The sequence below is a fragment of the Gymnoscopelus braueri genome (assembly GCF_963280865.1).
Source record: "Gymnoscopelus braueri genome assembly, chromosome: 3".
Taxonomy (NCBI): Eukaryota; Metazoa; Chordata; class Actinopteri; order Myctophiformes; family Myctophidae; genus Gymnoscopelus; species Gymnoscopelus braueri.
Genome location: NC_137612.1, coordinates 49,858,258 through 49,879,464, shown reverse-complemented (window position 1 = coordinate 49,879,464; position 21,207 = coordinate 49,858,258). Strand labels below are relative to the sequence as shown.

General features: G+C 42.1%; 1 protein-coding gene across 6 annotated transcripts in view; it reads right to left on the bottom strand.

Annotated features, from left to right (window-relative positions):
* The window catches only part of LOC308082646 (SLIT-ROBO Rho GTPase-activating protein 3-like), a 112,332-nt gene that overhangs the window by 47,125 nt on the left and 44,000 nt on the right, over positions 1-21,207 (bottom strand). For all 6 annotated transcript variants that reach the window (XM_080424527.1, XM_080424528.1, XM_080424529.1 and 3 more), the window contains 3 exons: positions 13,111-13,173; positions 2,966-3,160; positions 38-166 (listed from right to left, as the gene is read on the bottom strand). In XM_080424527.1, the coding sequence (XP_080280653.1) occupies positions 38-166; positions 2,966-3,160; positions 13,111-13,173 (387 nt within the window). The remainder of the gene's footprint in view (positions 1-37; positions 167-2,965; positions 3,161-13,110; positions 13,174-21,207) is intronic.

Here is a 21,207-nt window from a genome sequence, read left to right as displayed (position 1 = left end):
TTCTTGGTCTTAAGTGCCACTGTAAACAATAACTTACGTCTATCATGTCGGAGACATCGTGGATGTAGTATTTGGCCACCAGTGAGTTGGTGGCTGCCAGATTGAGCAGGTAATCGTTGCGGGCCTTTGTGCATTTCAGCTTGTTCTCAGAGTATTTGGCTTGTCTCTGGAGAGGGGGTGAGCCAGAGAGAGAGAGAGAGAGCGAGAGAGAGCGAGAGAGCGAGAGAGCGAGAGAGCGAGAGAGAGAGAGAGAGAGAGAGAGAGAGAGAGAGAGAGAGAGACAGCATCAATAGAGTAATCTTCAAATGGATTCTTAGGCCACTGCTGCAGTTCTGTCTCTGTCTCCACACGAAATCTCATTATCGAACAAGCTTTGCATAAAACCATGCACAACCACTTTGCATAAAAGTGCTTGTGTCTAAAGTTGTGACGATATTGAAGGCATTTCTCAACAAAAAAAGGGAGGGACATTTTCTTAACTGCATTAAGCCCTATATACTTCTTTGTACGACAAAATGTGAAAATGATGAGCTTGTAGATTGGCTATTTTAGCTATTTTCTATGTATTTAAAAGAATACATCAAATATATCAAACATAAATATCAAACATATCGTCTACCTATTTCACAAAAGGAATTGCATGTAATTAATTCGGTCAGACCAAAAACAGGGATAAAACATTTCCCCACCAGACATAAATGAATAAACAGAGGGGGATACGATGTCCGCAATTCCGCTTAATATAGGCCTTAAGCAAAATTCTCTCTGGAAATGCTTTAATGTTATGGATGAATCGAAACGATCATTTTGAATTAATGTGAAGCGCAAATTGAGTATCCTGAAAAGCACTCTATAAATAAAATATTATTTCATTAACATGCTCACTCTAACCAGCTCAGTGTGGGCTTGTGGTTAGAGTGTCCGCCCTGAGATTGAGAGGTCAGGGTACAGTTGTCCCCCCCGCTCCCGAGGACAGGGGGGCCCCAGCGGACGGGAGCCCCTGCGGATGTTTTTTTTTATCCCACAATTTTGTAACCCTTTTTTCACCCGGTGCCAATTTTCTAAGGGCGCTACACTCCCCCCACCAGCTTAGGGAGCCCAGGGCCGAGCTCATGCCTCCTTCAATGCATAAGAGCCAACTGACCTTCTTGTCACCTGACAGGGGGGAGGCGAGAATTTAAAAATGACTTGAGTAAAAGTACACAAGTATTGGCATCAAATAGTACCAAAAGTAAAAGTAAAAGTACTAAAATATAATAGCTGAAATATAATAGCTGAAAATAGCTGATCTACAAGCTCGTAGATCTGCTATTTTCAAATGCCTAGGTATAAAATAGCCTAGGTATAAAATGTAAATGTGAGCTTGTAGATCTGCTATTTTCAAATAGCCTAGGTATAAAATAGGGCTAAAGTGATAGGGCTAAAGTGACACCAACCCACGGTGCACTGAGGAAGCGAACTGCAAAAGTTGCATCGCTTTTTAAATACCAGCATTGTCATGCTTTTTGTTTAATATAACGGCGGTAACAGAAGCTTCTGTTGAGAGGCATTTCTCAGTTCAATGTCATGAAATGCGTGTGTTGTTGGTCAACTTCAACTTTATCTCAAGACTGTCTGAATGGACTGACTGAAATTTCAATTGAGCCACCACATTACTCGCAAATTGGAATGCTCCAAGATATGCAGCTTTCAGCACTATATCTTTCAACGACCGAAATGATCTGGCTGTGAATATAAAAAAGAACAGACTATTAAATGAGTTGGCTGCTTTAGAAGTCTAGCAGCTGAAATCACACACATCATTAGGCTATTTTTGTCCTCCCCATTTCAGTTTCTCAAATTTAAAACTAAACTACCCGAATGTTCCCTTTCATGTGTGTTTTACGCACAAGAGAAAGTGCCATATATGAGATATTGATTGGTATTATTTCATTCGAGGACCTGAAATTGTAGCCTATGTATATGGAGTGCCTCTTGACTGCTGTAAATAATGTAGAACTGGGGAGTTATTATGCATAGCCTAACTGTTTGGTACTGTAGGCTACCTTTATACAGTATGATCCTCTCAAAATGGGGGGCGCATATTAGGCCTATGACTTTCGTACTTGTGTTGTTGATGTTGTTTACACAAGAATTTGAGTGTAGACTACGGCATATTGGCCAGAATGGCTACTGTTCTGCATCATTTCAATTGTGTCAAATGAATAATGAAATGTAGGAAAGATACAAGCCAAATAATTCAACAATATGGCAGTTGTGGAACAGCAACGCTCTGAAAAGACACGCTAGAGCTCGTTATAATGGTTTTATGTTGAAATGGGAAAACAGCTGTGTTTAACTTTGCAAGTAACACATCAAATCGTTGCTTCTGGACGTCCCTGGCTCAAAATATTTTTGAGATGGGGATCCGCAGCCAAATACATAGTGGTGTAAAGTAACTAAGTACATTTACTCAAGTACTGCACTTAAGTACAATGTTGAGGTATTTTTACTTTACTGTATTATTTCCAATTTTCTGTACTTTTACTTCTACTCCACTACATCTCTGAGGCAAATGTTGTACTTTTACTCCACTACAATTATTTGAAAACTTTAGTTACAAGTTACTTTGTAGATTTAGATTATTATTACAAAACATACAGTAACCACTTCAGCCCTACAGTATATACTGTACATTTCGGCCATTTGAAAATAGCAGATTTACAAGTTCACAATGTGTCGCGATGCGACGCATTGTGAGCTTGTAGATCAGCTATTTTCAAAAATAAATTATACATTTGTATACATTTGAAAACTTGTGAAATGGGACATTCTGCATTATGAGTACTTTCTACATTTGGTACTTCAAATACATTTTGATACCAATACTTTTGTACTTTTACTCAAGTATATTTTTTATTCCGGAATTTTACCTGTAACAGAGTTCTTCTACATTGCAGTATTGATTGCCACAGCGCTGCATTACCTTCTCCTTCATCTTCTCCATCTTCTTGACGGAGCTGCGGCGCTGCGGCCGGTCGTCGTGGGCGAGACGCAGCAAGCTGACCCCGCCCAGGTCGTTGGCCTTGCCGATGTGCTTCTCCTCCTGCTTCTCGGCGTCCTTCAGCTTGCTCTCTGCGCTCAGGCTCTCTGTGTGGTACATGTGGTACGTCTTCATCACCTGCCAGGGAACACCAAGGTTATTGGAGTTAAAGACGTCATGAAAAAGCTGAAAAAAACCCATTAAAAACTAGAAGAATGTGCTCCTTGGAGCGCAGGTCTCAGCCAGGCCAGGTGGCCTACCCAGGGCCCGCAAAGTTTGTTGCTGTCATAGACGGATTTCTTGTTTACCAACATTGAGACTGCACACGCAGGTGCCTGTTTCATGTCATCTATTCCCAACAGATCCCCAAACCTGTTGTTTTGGGGAGCACTCTGGGGAGCACTGGTTTCAATTCATTCAACCTCCTCTGTGTGTTGGCTGGTGAGACGCTCCTGGCGAGACATACATACTTCACCCCGCAACGGTATTGCGTGCCGAGAACAGCTGACATACAAGCTCACAACGCATCGCGGATGCGACCGTTGTGAGCTTGGAGGTCTGCTATTCTCGGCCGTTCTCTACACGCAACACCTTCGCTTGTGTGTGTCAACTTCACACACAAGTTGACACAACATAAACCAAGGTATATTATTATTATTTCAAGAGGCAGAGATCACAGTAAACATCCATCCTAAACCTTCTTCTTCCACACTGGGAGGAAAACAGCATCTGAAAGTTTGATGGGATGCATTTTTACACGTGAGGCTGTGACCACTTTTACATTGCATCTAATGAGAGGTTGGGTTCTTTTGGCCCCGACCTGCTCGCGCATACTGGTTCTTATCAGTGTGACGTTGTCTGGAAATGCGTCTATTGGCCTGTAACTCTGAGAGTGTACAAATTATAATTGGGGAGAAAAGGGGTAAAAAAAAGCAAAAGTATTGAGGATTTTACAGCAGAGACTGGGGGTCCTTGGCTTCAAAATGAAAGGAGGTTGAGAAATAACGGTGCATCTATCTTCTATTTTTAGCGTTCTCTACAACCGCATGTCAGTGAATCAAAAACAAACGAGCATCATAATCGGTTCTGACAACAATCGTATTTCATGGCTGCGGTGCTGTTTTACTGCCCTTACTGCAGTGCAAATAGGCTGTAATCACTCGCTGTCACTGGGATTGTGACTAGCGTTTATATAAATGCTACTCGCGTTCGATTTGCATAATTTCTGCCCATATTTCCTTTTTATGAGAGGAATGACCTCCCTCTATATACTGTCTCACACTGCCCTGCATATCACGGTTGTTGGACAAGAAACCTTTGATCTCCATATCGTTGCTGTCTGGCAGAAACCTTGTATCTCTGTATTTCAACTTTTATCGTTATTTTAAAGTTTATGTTTTTTTTTTCATAATTGAATGCCTACAGTAGGTCTATAAGCTCGCAACGCGTGGCAATGTGTTAGTATGCAGTGGTGTAAAGTAACAAAGTACATTTACTCAAGTGCTGTACTTAAGTACAATGTTGAGGTATTTTTACTTTACTGGAGTATTTCCCATTTTCAGTACTTTTACTTCTACATCTACTCCACTACATCTCAGAGGCAAATATTGCACTTTTTACTCCACTATAATGATTTGACAGCTTTAGATACTAGCTACTTTGCAGATTTAGATTATTAATACAAAACATACATTAACCACTTTAACCCCATAGCTTATAGCGCGAACCGTTGTGTGCTTGTACATCTGCTATGTTCTGCGAGCGTTTTTCCCTGGATATGGATGCTGTGGCTTAAGTGGTTAACCACTTAAGCCCCATTCATTTTATACTTGGGTTGAAGGAAATTAGCTGATCTAAAAGCAGAACTGTGGTTCCACCTTCAGCCACTCTCACTTTCTGGTTTCCTAGCAACCCTGATTGAAATAATTGATGCTGCAAAGGGAAGTGAGATCGATGGGAGAGAGGAAGGCTGCGCGAGCGCGCCCGTGCGCACGCACCCACGCGCACACACACATGCACACACACACACACACACACACACGCACACGCGCACACATGCGCACACACACACACGCACACGCGCACACATGCGCACGCACACACACACACATGCGCACACACACATGCACACACACACACACATGCACACGCTCACACACGCACACACACACACACAGTGACACTGAAACACGTGAAACACATGAAACATGAAACTCTTTCCATTTCCACTAAACGCAAGCAAGACATCGATCAATAGGGTTCTACCAGTGGTGGAAGATCCCAAAAGTCCCTTCCTAGAAATCTAGTGGAGTCAAAAGCACAGTATTTCAATTTGAAATGTAGGCGGAGTAAGTCATCAGCTTGCAAAAAACTAAACACAAATACTCCAAAACAGACGACCCCCCCGCCCCACCCCTTTTATTTTTACATATACTGTAGTGTTATTTTTTCTGTATTTTTGGGTTGATATTTGAACTGTTTGGTTGCTACTATATATGTCTATGAATTGAATACCAATGGAAACAAGACCGCAAGGACCTTTTTGGACGGACCTTTTAGACAAAGTATTATAAATCTAATTGTGATGTTTACATTTTTTGCCTAATAAAATATTCAATCAATCAATCAGTTACTGTCCACCACTGTGGAAGAAGTACTCGACACTGCGACACATTGTGAGCTTGTAGATCGTCATTTTTTTTATCGCCTATACAAAGTAGGAGTTTTTTTTATAATAATAAAGGAACAGTTTTGGACAGCAAATACATGCAGCAAGCCATATTCATATTCATGTATATTTTTTTGTCTTATGGTTTTCTTGCATGCAATAATACACCACTGTGCAGCCAGCTAACGTAAATACATACTGTATTTGTTATTAATAATGTATGAGTGGAAAACAAGGAGGGGGAAAAAAATCAATGATAGCAAAGTGCCGTATAATGTTACACATGCAAGATTGTATACAACATCGTATACTCTGGGCAGTATCTCTAACTCAATATTGACAGAATACGCCAGACAAGCAGTGTTGCCATGTCCGCTTATTAAAGGGATAGTTCACTGCCAAAATGACTATTTTCTATCGATTAGACACCCCATGGAGACTTTAATTTTAATTGTTTTTTGTCGCATTCCTAAGCCAACAATTTGATGACCGGCAGCGGTACCGTCTTTGTGTCTCTTACCGGAACCGCTGCCTACCGGTCCGATGGTCATCAAATTATTGGCTTAGGAATGCGACAAAAACAAAAATAATATCAATGAATTCAAGTCTCCATGGGGTGACTAATCGATAGAAAAAACATATTTTTAGGGGTGAACTATCTCTTTATCTTTTTTCTGTAAAGTCGCTTGTAAATATTGGTAGTTGTGGGTTTTTTTTTTTGGGGGGTGCTTGTTTCTAAAGTGCAGTTGCGGTGCTATTTTCAAATAACCTATGATGATACGATGTAAATAAAATATCATGTGTGGCCTAAAGTCGGTTCTTTTTGGCTTGTTTTCATAGACCGGGTTGCTTGTTTCTCTCGCAAAATCTGGCAACGCAGCAGACAAGCAATATAATACAACGTATTATTCTAACCATGTTCATGTAACTCTAAGCCTTGTAGAAAATGTAATTATCTAATTATCAAGGTCTTGCGACTTCAATCAATCCAAACAAAGTTACATCATAAATGCCCACTATGTTGTTGTTGTTGTTGTTGTTTAATGGCGGCATTAAACGTTTGTACCACGTACATACTCGAGTGTCACTAAAATACTCTCGTTCTTTTTGTCACTACAACAAAACTTATACAACCACAGGTGAGAATCGTTAACGACAATTGACTGGTAACTCAAAAAGCTCATATCTCCTCTCCGCCCATCTCATGTTCCATTGCAGCCTCAGTCGTGATCATCATGATCCCTGGGGACTGCACTTGAACTCCCTCACACAGGGCTGCAATAGAGCATCGCAGTTCCCGCCCACTTCCTGGTTTTTCGTGGTGCCGGAAGGAACAACTCAATGCATTTTTCCCATTGACATTTCCAAAAATATCTATATCTATTAATTTAAGCCTCGAATCAAGCCATCATGACATGACATGAATCATGACCATAAAACGTTTTTTTCTGTGATTTTTTTTATTTTATATTTAATTATATGATATACTATATTTAATAAATACCCTTTGTTTTGCCGTTTTCAAAAAAAAATAATCACAGAATCAAACGTTTTATGGTCATGATTCATGTCATGTCATGATGGCTTGATTCGAGGCTTAAATTAATAGATACAAATATTTTTGGAAATGTAATGGGAAAAATGCATTGAGTTGTTCCTTCCGGCACCACGAAAAACCAGGAAGTGGGCGGGAACTGCGATGCTCTATAGGCTCTATGCACAGCAGCCAATTGTAAAGGAATTGGGCCTCTCTTTGCTTCCTTCACAGGTGTTACCAATGATACTAATGAAGGCTCTGTTCCATTTAGTGTAGCACAGTGGTTCTCAAACTTTTGAATTTCAAGGACCCCCAGAGTTACACACCCGTAAGGGGGCCATTTGGAACCCCCTCAAGGAACCACGAGGGTCCTTGGACCACACTTTGAGAACCACTGGTGCAGCAGAGTGTTTCCAGTGAGAACAACATCAGCACCCTGACTCTGTTTGACCAGAATGGAACAGAGCCTTCATTAGTATTATTGGTAACACCTGTGAAGGAAGTTACAATATGGCTGCTGTGCATAGAGCCTATAGACGAATCCACAGACGCGCTGCCTGTAGCTGCCTGTAGGCGGCCATTGATGCGGTGTCGCGTCCGTGGAGCGTTGACACCGCAGCAATGGCTGCGCCCAGGGCAGCGCTCCGTGGATTCGTGTATACATTCACTCCTAGGGTTGTCATCCGGAACCGGATAGTATGTGCGACAGTATGTGCGACATCAGTTAACACAGTGGTTCTCAAACTTTTTTGTGCCAAGGACCCCCAAATTGATATATATTTGGCCGCGGACCCCCGTCTGAAAATGTTTTGTGCCAGAGACCCCCAGAAGAGAGGATGTATGAAAACATACTATCAAAATCATTCTAAATTGTCCAAACATTTTCGATATTTTTTCAAACAGCAGACGTGAGAGCTTGTACATCTGCTATTTTTGAATAGCCAACGTATAAATGGATAATGGGGTTAAAAACGATTGTGACGCTATATTAACTACTTTTGCTGGGGACCCCCTGGAACCCCCTCAAGGACCCCTGGGGGTCCCCGGACCCCACTTTGAGACAGTGGCAGTGACAGTAAAGCTAAGATAGTGTCAGACACATGTAACATTAGATCACACTGTTACAGAGGCAGCAGCATGTGGTTGGTTGCAGTGAGCACAATGCAGTGGTGGAAAGTACAGTAACTAAGTACATTTACTCAAGTAGTGTACTTAAGTCAAATACTATAACTTTTTGTGTTTTTTCGTAAATGAATGCCCGACTTGATCATACTACAACGTCACACGAAAGCATCAAAAGTAGCAGATCTACAAGCCCGAAACGCGGCGCGAAACGCGGCGCGAAACGCGGCGCGAAGCGACGCGTTTTGAGCTTGTAGATCTGCTACTTTTGCTATTTTTGAATATGAATCGTGAAGAGTAACAGTTTTGGACATATGAGGTTTCCCCCCGACAGAGACGGTCATTGCGATTTTTTTACACAATTATTTGAAAACTTTAGTTACAAGTTACTTCGCAGATTTAGATTATCACAAAACAAACTGATCAGAGCTTGTAGATCAGAGCTTGTGTTTGACAAGGTTTCTAACATTGGAGCAGATGAGTATATTCCGATGCTACCTGCCTCGCTGGATCCGTGGCAGTATGCATACCGCAAAAACAGATCCACCGACGACGCTATTGCCATGGCTCTCCACACCGTCCTCTCGCACATGGACAACAAGCTGCTGAAGGACAAATATGTACATATGCTGTTCGTGGACTACAGCTCAGCATTCAACACCATTGTCCCAGCAATACTTGACAAAAAGCTCAGAGACCTAGGGCTACACCCAAGCATGTGCGACTGGATACAGGACTTCTTGTCCAACCGACATCAGGTGGTGAGAATGGGCAGCATCACATCCGCCCCCCTGACCCTCAACACCGGAGCACCCCAGGGATGCGTGCTGAGCCCTCTCCTCTACTCCCTGTACACGTATGACTGCATAGCCACACATGTCTCCAACACCATCATAAAGTACGCGGACAACACGACAGTGATAGGCCGAATCGTCAACAACGACGAGTCTGACTACAGAGAGGAGATCAAATCACTGGCACGCTGGTGCCGGGAGAACAACCTCTCTCTTAACGTCGACAAGACCAAAGAACTGATCGTGGACTTCAGGAGGCCGCGGAGAGACCATGCGCCCATCCTCATCGACGGTGCTGCAGTGGAAAGGGTCAGCGAGTTCAAGTTCCTCTGAGTACACATCGAGGAGGACCTCAAATGGGAGACGCACTCCACACACGTGAGGAAAAAGGCTCAGCAGCGACTGTACTGGCTCCGCCGCCTGAAGAAGCTCGGAGTAGGACATCGCATCCTCAGGCTGTACTACAACAGTTCTGTTGAAGGCATCCTAACAGGCTGTGTCACGGCCTGGTACGGGAACTGCACTGCCCGAGAAAAGATCAGCCTACAACGAGTAGTGCGATCGGCAGAGCGGATAATGGGACTCGAGCTCCCAGCGCTCCAGGAACTGTACAAAAAGCGGTGCGTGGTCAAAGCCAAGCGCATCATCAAGGACAAGCACCACCCAAGTCACAGACTGTTCAACCCCCTACAACGACCGCGACCGGGCAAGGGGCTCTACCACAGTATCAAGAGTTCCACCACCAGGTTCTGGTGTAGTTTCAATCCGGCTGCTGTCAGAATGCTGAATGGGGCATAAGCCATCCATGAGGCATAGGCCTTGTTCAGCAGCCTGACAACAGGCGGCGCAGACTTTTCTGGCTCTTCCTGAACACACCTGTGGATTATACCAGGGACAATGACTTGGACTTTAGCCCCCCCTCGGACACACCTGTGGACTACACCAGGTACAAATGACTTTTTGTTGCACTCCCTCATGGAGCTACCTGCGGATTATACTAGGGTCAGTCCACTCTAGGTGGACACGCACTGACCTTTTGCACCTTAATCCCTTGTATAACGCACTGACTTTTTTTTGTTTTTTTTATTGTGCTCCTTTTCCTCTAAGCACCTTAACGTCCATTGTCTATCATGCACAGTATAAGTATAACATGCACAGTATACAATACATTGCTGCTATGCTCAGGCACCTTAGTTTAGTTTTTTTAGTTTTTTATTATCTCAGGTAATTTGTAAATATGTAGATAACTTGTCTGGCCTTCTGTTGCTCTCTTGTTTTGATCTCCTTCCCACTTGCCCCCCACCCTCTTCTTCCCCCCCCCCTCTTCTTTCTATGGAAACTAACGTTGCGATGGGAACGATGTACAAAAAATAATTTCACCCACTTTTTTACCTTGTAAACCTGTGATGTGACAATAAAAACTGATTCTGATTCTGCCAATACTTTTGTGCCTTTTACTTGCAACAGGGGCATTTTTATATTGTGGTATTTTACTCAAATAATTAAAAAAAGTGATCAGAGTACTTCTTCCACCACTGTGGGCTTGCAGACTGCCTGCCTCCGCAGTACAGTAGCAGTCACAGACTAGACTGCTGAGTGTGCTGGGAGCTCCGCCAGCCCAGGGGCCAGAACACTTTCTCCTTCAAACTGCTGTTAAAAAAAAAAAAACACTTCACACAGTGGGAGGAAAACATGCAAATTCTCCCCTTTTCATGTCCTATGCGCATCAGGAAGAAAATGACCTGTTTGAGGCTTGCAACTGCTGATAAGGCATATCTGGCAACGGACCGAGAGTTCTGGCCTGAGCTATGCTTCGTTGCAGTGAATGAATGTAGCAAATGTTTTAGATTTGAACCACTTTCACCATTATCTTAAACTTTGGCTATATTTTTGAAAAATCAAGAAAATCTGTGCAAATCTGTGAATGTCCGTTTCTTTAAGCGAACATTTGTAACTCAAATATTTGCTTCTGTGGATTCTACAAATGTCTTTTAACAGTTTTTTGAAAAAACGTATGTTGCTGTAATATCAGTGGTTCTCAAACTTCTTCATGTCAAGGGCTCCCCGAAATGATACTGTATGTAGTTGGCCGCGGACCCCCATCTCAAAATATGATGTTCCAGGGACCCCCCAGAAGCAAAGATTTGAGTTAAAAATGTTTGCTTTAAAAATAAATACAATAAAAAAGATGTTTATATTCAAAGACTTGCAAACATTTTCACGATTTAAAAAAAATAGCAGATCTGTGCAGCGCGATGAGCTTGTAGATCTGCTATTTTTGAATACAAGCCCTGCAACGCGTCGCGGCCTCGCCAGTTCTAGACTGCTTTGATTGGAAGGGCGGTAAGAAATGTTGATTGGTCAACGACTGTACAGTCCATAGCTGTGGGTTCCATCGGCTAATTTCTAACGCAATGTCCCGTTGGATTGACGTAGAAAACAAACTGTCTACTCACATTATGTTCTATTTAAAGGAGAAGCTGTTGAGGGTTACACAAGAAAATAAACGCACTGTTGCGCCAAAAATGAGTCCAAAACCAACCACTTTACAGTAATTAAAATATGTTTTGGATCTAGCAGGATATGGTGGTTGGTTACAGTATGCTTGAGGAGTAATGCAGATTATACACAGAAGCCTCGCGCACGCACGCACGCACGCACGCACGCACGCACGCACGCACGCAAGCACGCACGCACGCACGCACGCACGCACGCACGCACGCACGCACGCACACACACACACACACACACACACACACACACACACACACACACACACACACACACACACACACACACACACACACACACACACACACACACACACACACACACACACACACACACACACACACACACACACACACACACACAGGGGAGGGACTGATAGACAGACAGGCATGTTTCTCTGAATTTTGGGATCAAACAGTGTCGGTTTGGTGCGGCAGTTTCAGCCTTTCAAATGGTTTTCACAGTTCCTTTAGACTCAATGTAGCCTGCATGACAGCACGTCACTGGTCCGAGTCCCGAGCCTGACAGCCTTTGCTGCGTGTCATTCCCCGTGTCTCTCTCCCCATTTCCTGTCTCTCTTCACTAATACTATCCAATAAAGGCAGAAAAAGCCACCATAGAAAAAATAGGTAGGATATTGACGCTGTCTGGCAGAAAACTTGTATCTCCATATTTCAACGTTTTATGTCTTTTTTTTGTAAATTAACGCCCTAGTTGATCATACGAGTGACACACAAAAGTAGTGAAAATAGCTGATCTACAAACTCACAACGTGTCGCTATGTGACAGGCTGTGAGCTTGTAGATCGGCTATTTTCACTATTTTAAAATGTTTTTAGAATGATAATTTAAAAAAGGGTATGCCGGTTTTGGACATACAAGGTTTCCACCCGACAGCGATGAGTGCCACGCTATGAGCTTGTAGATCTGCAATTTTTAGAAAAATCATGAAAATGTTCTTAAAGCAAATATGTGTGTAAGTCAAATCTTTACTTCTGATTCTACAAATGTATCAGTCAAATCAGTGGTTCTCAATCTTCTTCATTAAGAGCCCCCAAAATGATATGTATTTGGCCGCGGACCCCCATCTCAAAATGTTGTTCCAGGGACCCCCCAGAAGCAAAGATTTGAGTTTTAAAAAATCGCTTTAGAAAAATATAAATATTCACAGATTTGCACATTTTCACGATTTTTCAAAAACAGCAGACCTACAAGCTCATAGCGCGGCACTCGGTGCCGCGCTATGAGCTTGTAGATCTGCTGTTTTTGAATAGCCAAGGTATAAAATAATGGCTAAAGTGGTTACACAGATGCGTTTTAATGGGATAATGGAGATAAGAGGTTGATATGCCCGACAGCAACGCCATTATTTCTTCAAACAACCGCTGCTGGATCGAAACCACACAGATAGACACACAGAGAGAAGGTTGTAGGCTTTTCAGATTGTTCCAACTCACCGTGTACAGCTCATTAGTCACTTTCACCAGCTCCTCGTGCATCTGCACGCCGATGTCTTTGCTCTGTAATCGACAGGAAAAAAGAAACAGGTGATCATTTGCAACGACGGACTAAAAAAAGAAATAAAGTACACATTCACATGTCTTATTCTACCAGACTGCATTACCCCACGTTTCACATTTGTCTGTCTTGACATGCTTTTTTTAACCCATTCAAACCGGGAACGCATAGCTGTGTTTAGATTTTCAGCTACACTTTGGGCTATTAAGAAATAGCAGATCTACAAGCTTGTAGATCTGCTATTCTTTTGAAAAATATGTGTGCAAATCTTTGAATGTATATATTTTTTAAAGCAAAAATGTTTGACTCAAGTCTTTGCTTCTGGGGATTCTACAAATGCCTTCTAAATCCTAACAGCTAAAACAATTAAAACAAATATGTTGCTATAATATCAGTGGTTCTCAAACTCAAAATGTATTTGCCATTATATATATTTGCAAACATTTTCACGATTTTTGCAAAAAATAGCAGATCTACAAGCTCGTAGCGTGGCACTCGGTGCCGTGCTACGAGCTTGTATGTCTAGCTTGTATGCTTGTATGTCGAGCTTGAATGTGCTATTTTTGAATAGCCAAAGAAATCTAAAGTGACACAGATGCGTTCCCGGATTGGATGGGTTAATATATACAATATTTTTTATAATATATACGTATTTCATATCCCCCCCCGGTGAGGGATGTCAGCTCTCAACTGAAATGTTGTCATATTTTTGGTATTTTCTCTCCTCTGCAGCAGGAATGGCACCGTACCGTACGGTGTAACAATGCTATGAGTGTACAGGCAGAGGTATAAAAATAGAAACCTGCGCATAGTGAGAAGCAGCAGGGACACATTTTTCCAAGGACAACAGTAACAGTTTCGACTCAGTTACGGGGAGCTGCGTGATGGATTGGACATGTCCCCTGCAACAGGGCTGCTAGCCCCCCCATAGCAAGAGGGATGGGGAGCAATGGAGAAGGCACTCTGCTAATCCTGTTGAGGGTCCAATCTATTCTTTATTGCTGTGCTTCCAAAGGCCCCCCCCATTTGTCATAAGAAACACAGCCCCCGCATAATCCAAACCTTTCCCGTAGCAGATATCATAGTATCGGGTCATTCCCCTCACATTATTAAACCATTCAATCCGGGAGCGTGTCTGTGTCATTTTAAGATTTCTTAGGCTATTCAAAAAATAGCAGATCTACAAGCTCATAGCGCGGCACGAACGTTTAGATCTGCTATTTTTTGAAAAATCGTGAACATTTTGGCAAATATTTCAATATACAGTTTATATATTTTATAAGCGAACATTTGTAACTAAAATCTTTGCTTCTGGTGGGGGTCCCTGGAACAAAATACGGCCAAATACTTATCATTTTGGGTGGTCCTTGACATGAAAAAGTTTGATCACTATTGATTTAGCAACACATCTGTATCTGATTTAGAAGACATCTGTAGAATCCCCAAAAGCAAAGATTTGAGTTCAAAATGTTTGCTTAAAAAATATTCAAAGATTTGCCAAAAAAAAGAAAGAAATAGCAGATCTACAAGCTCATAGCGCGGCACTCGGTGCTGCGCTATGAGCTTGTATATCTGTATTTCATACTTTGAATACCCCAAAGTATAAAATAATGGTAATAGCTAAAACATCTAAAATGACTCAGTATGCGTTCACGGTCATAATGTGTTAATAAAACAAGCTGTGTTAGTGTTGTAGTGCAGTGTCTCGTCTATAACAGGGGATCCGAATGCCCTAGGGATGTTCTCAGAGTTACTACTATACAGGGGGGGCCGGCAAATCTTTGTGTGATGATAGGAACTTATTTTTTTCTTTATGTAAACCACTTGAACCCTAACATCCTTATTCTGGGGGGAACATTCTTAACAACAATCTTCTCTTATGTGAGTCTTTGGGGGTCAATATCTTTTCAAATAGGTCCCGCTGTCTAATATGTATCAATTTAGGCAGTTCCAATACTGATATCTAATACTATATTTAAGGTCTGGTCTATAATGCATTATAAGTGCATTTATAATGCATTGTAATGCGTTTATAAGGCTTCATAACACATAGCACACTATTGTTTGCATAACATCTTTTAACAAAGACACTTCATAACTAAGTTATGGTAATGTCTTCTGGGGGGTCCCTGGAACAAAATATTTTGAGATAGGGGTTCCACAGACAAATACATATCATGCTGGGGGTCTTTGACATGAAAAAAGTTTGAGAACCACTGATATCATAGTGACATACTGTACGTGTTTTTTTTCTTTCTTCACTGTTAGGATTTAGACAGGGTTGCATTGCTCATGGGACGGCCTTGCACGCCGTGCAGGATCCTATTTGACCAGGAGCACGCGCAGGCACACGCATAGATTTAAAACAGCTTTAAATTCACACCTCAACAAAGTTTACAAAGGCTCCCGACTCACACCAGGTGGATTAACATAGGAATGAGCCTAGATGCATAGCAATTGTCCATTGCGTGACCTGTAGTGTAGGTGTTAAGCGACGTGCGCGTCACGTCATTAAAATACAGCGCAACCACGTTCCAATTCAGCATTGCAACACTGGATTTAGAACATATTTGTAGAATACCCAGAAGCAAAGATTTGAATTAAAAATGCTTGCTTTAAATATATATATATATTCAAAGATTTGCACAAAATGTTCCCGATTTTTTAAATAAAATTGCAGATCTACAAGCTCATAGCGCTCGTATATCCCATCCTCAGTCGGGCTCCCACGCCTGACAGAACACGAGTCTCTAGAGGGAGTCAATCACGGGAGACGTCCCGTCTGATGCCGTGGATCGATGCTGAGCCTGAGCTGTCTGTTCATCATGATCCTTAACCCATTAAGACCTGAGGCCCATTCCACACAAATGTCTTCTAAACACTAGCCATGTTTTTGTATGGAGAATACAGGTTGCTGCCTTCAGGAAGGAGAAACGGTACGTGTTCCAACATACAATAAGGTCAAACTGAAGAGGTCCTTAGTCCATCAGACGACATTGAGGCTTAATCAGGAGTTTTTGTCCAGGGGTAGGCTGAGTGGTGGACATTGCTCTTGTCTTTATGTTTTTATCTATGCATGTATTTTTGTTTTTTTTGTGTCATGTCAAATGTGTGCTTCTGGGTAGCAAGACAAATTCAGTGTGAGCTGACAATAAAGTATTATCGTATCGTATCGTCAACAGTTTTCTGAAACACTTATGTTGCTAAAATATCAGTGGTTCTCAATGTCAAGGACCCCCACAATTATATGTATTTGGCCGCGGACCCCCCCCCCCCCCCCCATCTCAAAATATTTAGTTCCAGGAAACCCCCCAGAAGCAAAGATTCGAGTTACAAATGTTCGCTTTAAAATATATATATTCACAGATTTGCACACATGTTCAAGCATGCATGTTGAAGCATCCTACTGCACTAATTCTTAACTCAGGGATCTTTGAGTGGGTTCCAGGGGGTCCCCAGGTAAATGTTAGATAGCTACAGTAGGAGGAACAGAAATGACCCTATGAGGGTCTGTAACTCAGAGAGCATATCAATGGAACCAAACACACAAAAAAAAAACTAAAATCTAACGGGGGTCTGTGGGCCTAATAATGCGTCTCAAACTGGGGGGTCCTTGAAATTAAATAGTTTGAGAATCAGTGTCCATATACTGCACTCAAGTGCATGCCATACATACATCTACAGCCTATGCGTTTTTCAAAAATAGCAGATCTACAAGCTCGTAGCGCGGCACTCGGTGCCGCGCTATGAGCTTGTAGATCTGCTATTTTTGAAAAATCTTGAAAATGTGTGCAAATCTTTGAATATATATTTATATTTTTACATAACATTTTTAACTCCGATCTGTGCTTCTGGGGGTCCCTGGAACAACATATTTTGAGATCGGGGTCCGCGCGGCCAAATACATACAATGTATCATTTTGGGGGGTCCTTGACATGGAAAAGTTTGAGCACCACTGATATAGCAACATACGTTTAAAAAAAAATATATTTTTACAAGCAGATTATAAAAAAATAGCAGATCTACAAGCTCATAGCGCTTGTAGATCTGCTATTTTTGAATAGCCAAAGAAATCTAAAGTGACACGGATGATGCGTTCCCGGATTGAAAGGGTTAAGAATGTCCTATAATCCTCAACATTGTGTCGTTGTGTACACTATTCAGCGTTGTGAGAATGTGGAACAGTAGGAGCATTGTCACACCTAATTCTCACTGAAACTCACTCCTCCTCACAACCGTGGGTTTGGTGGCAAATGAGTCACGAAATGAAACGCTGAGACGCCGAAACTATGTTAACCACTTGAACCCTAGCGTCGCCATTCTGAGACCATGTTTTTTTGTTGTTGTTGTTGTACACTCTCAGAGTTACACACCACTCAATATTTTATTCATTTTAGAAATAGTTCATCAAATCGATATTTTAAATGTTTTTTTTCACATGCATCCCATAAATTCCATAGGGCTGGACCACACATAGGCAAATGACATCATCAACGTGCGACGGGCATTGCCCCTATTGAGTGAAAGATTCTAAAATAAAAAAATATTCAAGGTGTTTTAAAAATTGTATTTTAGTTATCGAGGGCAATTATATGTATTAGGCATATTTGTCTTATTAGCCAGGGATCCTTTTAACACATGGGGTGCCAAAACCGCATATATACGGTTTTGCAAAAGGTGCAAAAAGTGACGCGGAGTGCCAAAACCGTATATATACGTTTTTTGTGTCTTTTTGTTTTTTTTCCACACGGGAGGGGCTAGAGCAGCTCTGGGAGTACCCATTGTGATCCTGAGAAGGAAGGGCCAGATGGATCACCGAAAAAAAAAAACATGGCTCCCCTTCCGCTTCCTGTCTATTTCCTACTTTAAAACGTCTGTATCTCCGAATCTGTTTCCGGTGGGGAAAACCGGTCATGCGCGATGCGCGATCCCTCCCCGTTGTAACTCGCGAGTGAAATGTTATCGTTCCAGGATGTAGCCAGGGTCATCGCGCTCCATGACTGCATGCTTTTTTTTAACGTGGATTTGCTCGTCGTGGAGTCTACAGCTTTAAACAGCAAAGCGCAGTCAATGGGGAGAATGCTGGCACCCACGGTAAGTTGTTATTAAAAAATTCAGGCACCCAATGTGTTAAGGGGCCATTTGGAACCCCCCCCAAGGGACCATGAGGGTACCTGGACCACACTTTGAGACCCACTGGCGTGTAGCAGAGTGAGAACACAGTGGCTGCTGTTACATGGACAGTTTCATTCGGAATGAATACACTTCTATTCGGATTGAATGAATGGATGAATTCATTCAGAATAGAAATGCTCATGTAAACACCTCAATTGGAATAGAATATTCCATTCCAGTCTGACCCGAATGAATTTTCATTCGGGTTTGGAGGGGTGGTATTGGGGTATTGGGGTGGAATTGACCATGTAAACACTTTATTCCGAACACTCCTCTCTGTTTGGAATACATGCATTACTTTAGTGCAGTCAGAATTGTCCAAAAATGACCTATCAAATCTCTAATTCGGCCACGGTTGGTGCTGAGAAGCGCTCGCTCCTGCGGGATAAAATGAATGATTCTATTCTATAGCGTCATTTAATAAGCCTTTTTCTAAACGGGTATTTTAGTCCTCAGTTTTTAAAAAGAATCCCTGGCCACATGACAAAGATTTTTTTTTTTTATCCCTGTCCATACGTAAACGCAGAAACGCATTGATCAGCTGTAAGTTAAAATTTTAAATCAGATTTATTATTTTTATTATTATTTTATTTTTATATATGAGGGGCCAAATACATATACATTTTAATCACATGTTAATTAAGGCCCAATACTGCAATAGCTGCATTATTTTAATAGCATACGTGAACAAAAATAAATGAAAACAACATTATTAGGGCGCAGGCGCAGCTGCAGCGAAAACAGATGAGTTTTACTTCATCAATTCATTACATGGGCAGCCGGAACGGTCGTCCCAAAACACCCCGCCCCACGCACCTTTTGAGCGGGCCATCCACAGCTGCTCCATGGTCGCTGGATTTTGACCCGGGGCGATTGTGTTTTAGGGCGACAGACTATGGACAGACCCCGCATTCAACCCGTGTGCGCTCCGCGCGCTACTTGGTGCAGAAAGAGGGGTTTCGTCACAGTGAATGAGTTACAGCATGTTTCAAAGCTTTTTCATAATAATACAAGAAAAACGTGACACTCGGCATAATGAGTAGCTTATACTTTCTACTTAAGTATATTTTGATGCCAATACTTTTGTACTTTTGCCACAAATGAGCGTGCCTTGTTTCATAGACTGTACGTAGTGTTGCTCTCTCTCTCTCTCCATTTATTATTATAATGACCATGAGCGGTCCGGTGTTTATGTATTATTATTTATTATTATAATGACCATGTGCGAATGCGCGATGACGTCATCGTACCTACATGAGTCGTATAGGCTAGCTAGCCTACGTTTTACCGTGTCTGATACCAATACAAAAAAAGAAACTGGTCTGAACTTGTAGATCTGCTACTTTTGCATTAAAACGGCGATAACAAAGGAACACAGGCTTGCACCACATACAACGCTGCCTGGCCAGGAGTCGGTGCGTTGCTTACCGGCCTGCCTACGACCTACAGTACAGACCTCTGCCACGGAGGCACAAGGGGGCTATTGCCTCCTCCCATGCCCACCAGGGGAAGCTCTGCTCCGGGTAGTGGCCCCTGGTCCATGCCCAGGCGTAGGCGGGAACCACTTTGCGCATGTCAAAAGTTATATTCCGAATGAATGCTTTGGTCATGTAAACGAGGAATACTTTTATTCAGGTTACATGTAAACAGGTGAGTGGATCGGATTCCTCTATTCGGAATGAGTTCATTCGGAATGAATTCATTCTGAATGAATACATGATGGTCCATGTAACTGTGGCCAGTGAGAACAACATGCACAATATCAGCAGCCTGACTCTGTTTGACCAGAATGGAACTGAGCCGTAATTAGTATAACTGGTAAAACCTGTGAAGGAAGTATAAGGTTCATGAAGTGGCCCATTTCTTCCAAATATGGCCTAATATGGACATTCGCCAGAAGTAGCAGATCTACAGGCTGACAACGCGTCGCAGTGCGACGCGTTGTCAGCTTGTAGATCTGCTTCTGGCGAAGAGATTTGGTGTAGACTTTAAAAAAATATATGTCTATGTATAGTTGTAACTCAAAGTCCATTTTTACTAAGACTAGTTAGTAGAGGACAGCCCTGGATAAAAGCAAGGTGCACTTGAAATAGAGGACAGGTGAAATGAAGATGCAGATAAAATGGAGTCGTCAGTGACCTGTCCCCAGCAGGAATGCAGGCGTGCACAGGGAGGCCACGCTGATGCTAATTTTAAGCAGGTAGTGGGGCAGCTTTTCAGCTGAGACTCGTTGTCCCCCAGTATACCGCAGGCTGGGGGCGGCATGGGGTTTCAAAGTTAAATGGTGGAAAAAGTGTGACTAAGTACATTTACTCAAGTACTGTACTTAACCCATCTACAAGCTACTGCATGTATATTTTGCAATAATAATCTACTGTAACTTGCAACTAAATAATTGCATACATACTCAAGTAAAGTAAAAGTTCCGCAAAATGTAACTGGGCAATAATTACAGTTAATTGAGTAAATGTACTTACTTACTTTCCACCACTGCATAAAACAACATGCTACAGTTATTACTATTTAAGCCGGTGATATTTTGTGGTTATTGGTCATTGAAAACCCAAATGACAGTTGACACTTAATCCATTTAGACCGGGAACGCATCTGTGTCATTTTAAGATTTCTTTGGCTATTCAAAAATAGCAGATATACAAGCTCATAGCGCGAGTGCCGCGCTATGAGCTTGTAGATCTGCTATTTTTGAAAAAAGAAATGTGTGAAAATGTGTGCAAATCTTTGAATATATCTAAATTTTTTACTCAAATCTTTGCATCTGGGGGTCCCTGGTACTAAATATTTTGAGATGGGGGGGTCCATGGACAAATAACTATATCATTTTGGGTGGTCCTTGACATGA